Source organism: Adiantum capillus-veneris, chromosome 1 (genome assembly GCF_014529385.1).
Source record: "Adiantum capillus-veneris isolate H3 chromosome 1, ASM1452938v2, whole genome shotgun sequence".
In the NCBI taxonomy this organism is placed as follows: domain Eukaryota; kingdom Viridiplantae; phylum Streptophyta; class Polypodiopsida; order Polypodiales; family Pteridaceae; genus Adiantum; species Adiantum capillus-veneris.
Window position 1 is genome coordinate 107,289,132 of NC_140931.1, and position 2,329 is coordinate 107,291,460.

Consider the following 2,329-nt stretch of genomic DNA (forward strand, 5'->3'; position numbering starts at 1 on the left):
TTGAAGAACTTCTCTGAGGACCTGCAGGTGGTGTTCCCAAGTCGGGGTGTGGATCATAATTTCGTCAAGATATACCACCACTACTTGTTGTTGAATAAGATCCTGAAAAATGAAATTGGCTGTCCGTTGAAAAGTGCTTGGAGAATCTGAGAGGCCAAATGGCATCCTGGTGAATTCATATAGACCGCTGGGTGTCCTGAAAGCAGTTTTATGGGCATCCTTTGGATTAAGAGGAATTTGCCAATATCCAGAGGCCAGATCCAATGAGGTGAAGTAGTGAGATTTCCCTAATTGGTCAAGTAGATCATCAAGGCGAGGAAGTGGAAAAACATCATGCTGAGTGACCCTGTTGAGAGGACGGTAATCCACACAAAAGCGAAGAGACCCATCATCTTTCCTCACGAGATGGGGTTCAGCTGCCCAATCGCTACATGAAGGGCGGATGACGCCTCGGGCGAGCATATCAGCTACTGCATTGTTAAGAGCTGCAATCTCCTTTGGTGAGCGCCGTCGCATCGCCATTTTTATTGGAGACGAAGAGCCAGTACGAATTGAGTGAGTGATTGGAAGGTTAATTGTGTTTTGTTTGGACCCTTTGTGAAAAAGAGAAGGAATAGATGCAAGAAGTGTGTGTATGTCTCTAGTACGTTGTGTGATGTCTTGGACAATGGCTTGTGTGTGTACGAAGTTAGGTCCTTCAGCTGAGTAAAGGAAGGGAATGGGCAGAGACTGAGGAAAACTCAAATGGTGGGTATCAAAGTCTAAGTGGGCTTTGGTTTTGACAAACCAGTCACAACCAAGAGTGAGAGGAAATAGTTGCCTAGGTAGGATATAGAACTCATGCTGTAGAGTGTGGTGTCCTATGTTGAAGGTGCAAGTGGCTAGCTTCTCTGAGTGATATAGTGTATTGTTGTCACCAAGCAAGACAGAAATGGGGGAAGTGGGACGAATTGGAAGATCTAAAAGGGTTACTAAGTGTTCACTAATGGAAAAAATGGTACTGCCAGAGTCTAAGAGTGCCTCTTGTGATGTGTTTCCTATGTTTACTAGAGTGAAACATACCATTCGTTGGGAAGTTTGTATTGCTTGGTATTGCGGATGGGCCCCTTCCTCACTCCATCCGCTTAAATGTTTTCCGGAAGTGCGGCAAGTTCTGCTGAAGTGGCCATCTCCACCTGAACATTTTGCACTTGGTTTCGAGACCGACGTCGCCTACAGTGCCTTCGAATATGGCCATATGCATTGCAGAAGAAACATCTTGGCCGTCCCTGAGAATCCCTGTCAGGTAGATTCCTTCTAGAATTGAACTGGGTATTCTGGATGTCAATGTCCATGGGTGTTGGGTGTTCTTGGGGAATCCGGACATGAAGGGGAGTTGGTAGTAATGGTGCAGAACTAGATTCCCTGACATTGGAGCTTTCTATGCACTGGGCTATTTGAATGGCGTCATGGAAAGATTTGGGGCCTTGATCTCGTACCCGACGGGCAATATCATGCTGAAGCCTTGGCCAGAGGAAGTAGAGTTTCATGTCCTCCGACATGGATGCATCAGCACGCAAGAGGAGTTGATTTAGCTTGACCGCAAATTGTGCCACAGGTTCACCTTGCTGTTGTCGCAGTGCATGTAACTGCTGCAACGCCAATTGTGTAAGGTTATGTTGGGCAAAGCTTTGAACGAGAAGCTGTCGGAGGAGTGGCCAATCATGCTTCACCTGGTCAGATTGCTGTACATACCATGTAGCTGCCACCCCTTCAAGTAATGTGCGTACCTCTTTTGCCCTCCGCGTGTCTTCCCAATTGTGGTAATCTGCAACATTAGTGAAATGATCTAACCAGGTGAGGATGTCTTCTGACAGGAGACCTGAAAAGGGTTTCGGTCGAACCTTGGGGTCTGAGCGATTGCTAGCCGAGTGTTGATTAGAGAGGAACCCTACCAGAGATTGATTCGTGTGGTTAATCTGCAGTAGAATATTAGAGAGGGTAGCAAACATGTGATCCATGTTAGACAAGGTGGGCTCAGAGGAGTATTCAGACTGCATAGCAGCATCCATGTACTGAGGAGAAAAGGGTGTATCACGTGGAGATGTGGGCCTGCTCATGGCGTTGTGAGAGAAGCAAGAAAATGAAGGGGCTGCCCGTCAACTCCACCAATGTAATGTGATGTTACAGAAGAGAGAATACACCAAATGAGCCTGCCTCTTACACGAGAGTGCCGCCCTTAATATTCCAAGTGCCAGGTACATACCAAGAGATGAACTGTTACATTCTGTTAGTCTGTTAGAAGAGCTCGCGTGAGGGGACGCCACAATATGTCTTCTATGTGGTTTCA

The 2,329-nt window shown here is 46.7% G+C and overlaps 1 protein-coding gene across 1 annotated transcript; it reads right to left on the reverse strand.

The window, feature by feature from the left end:
• Nucleotides 1–1,124: 1,124 nt before the first annotated feature.
• Nucleotides 1,125–2,099, reverse strand: LOC147465325 (uncharacterized). Its single transcript, XM_086511534.1, has one exon. It carries the CDS (start codon nucleotides 2,097–2,099, stop codon nucleotides 1,125–1,127), a length of 975 nt encoding a protein of 324 aa, XP_086367660.1.
• Nucleotides 2,100–2,329: the final 230 nt, after the last annotated feature.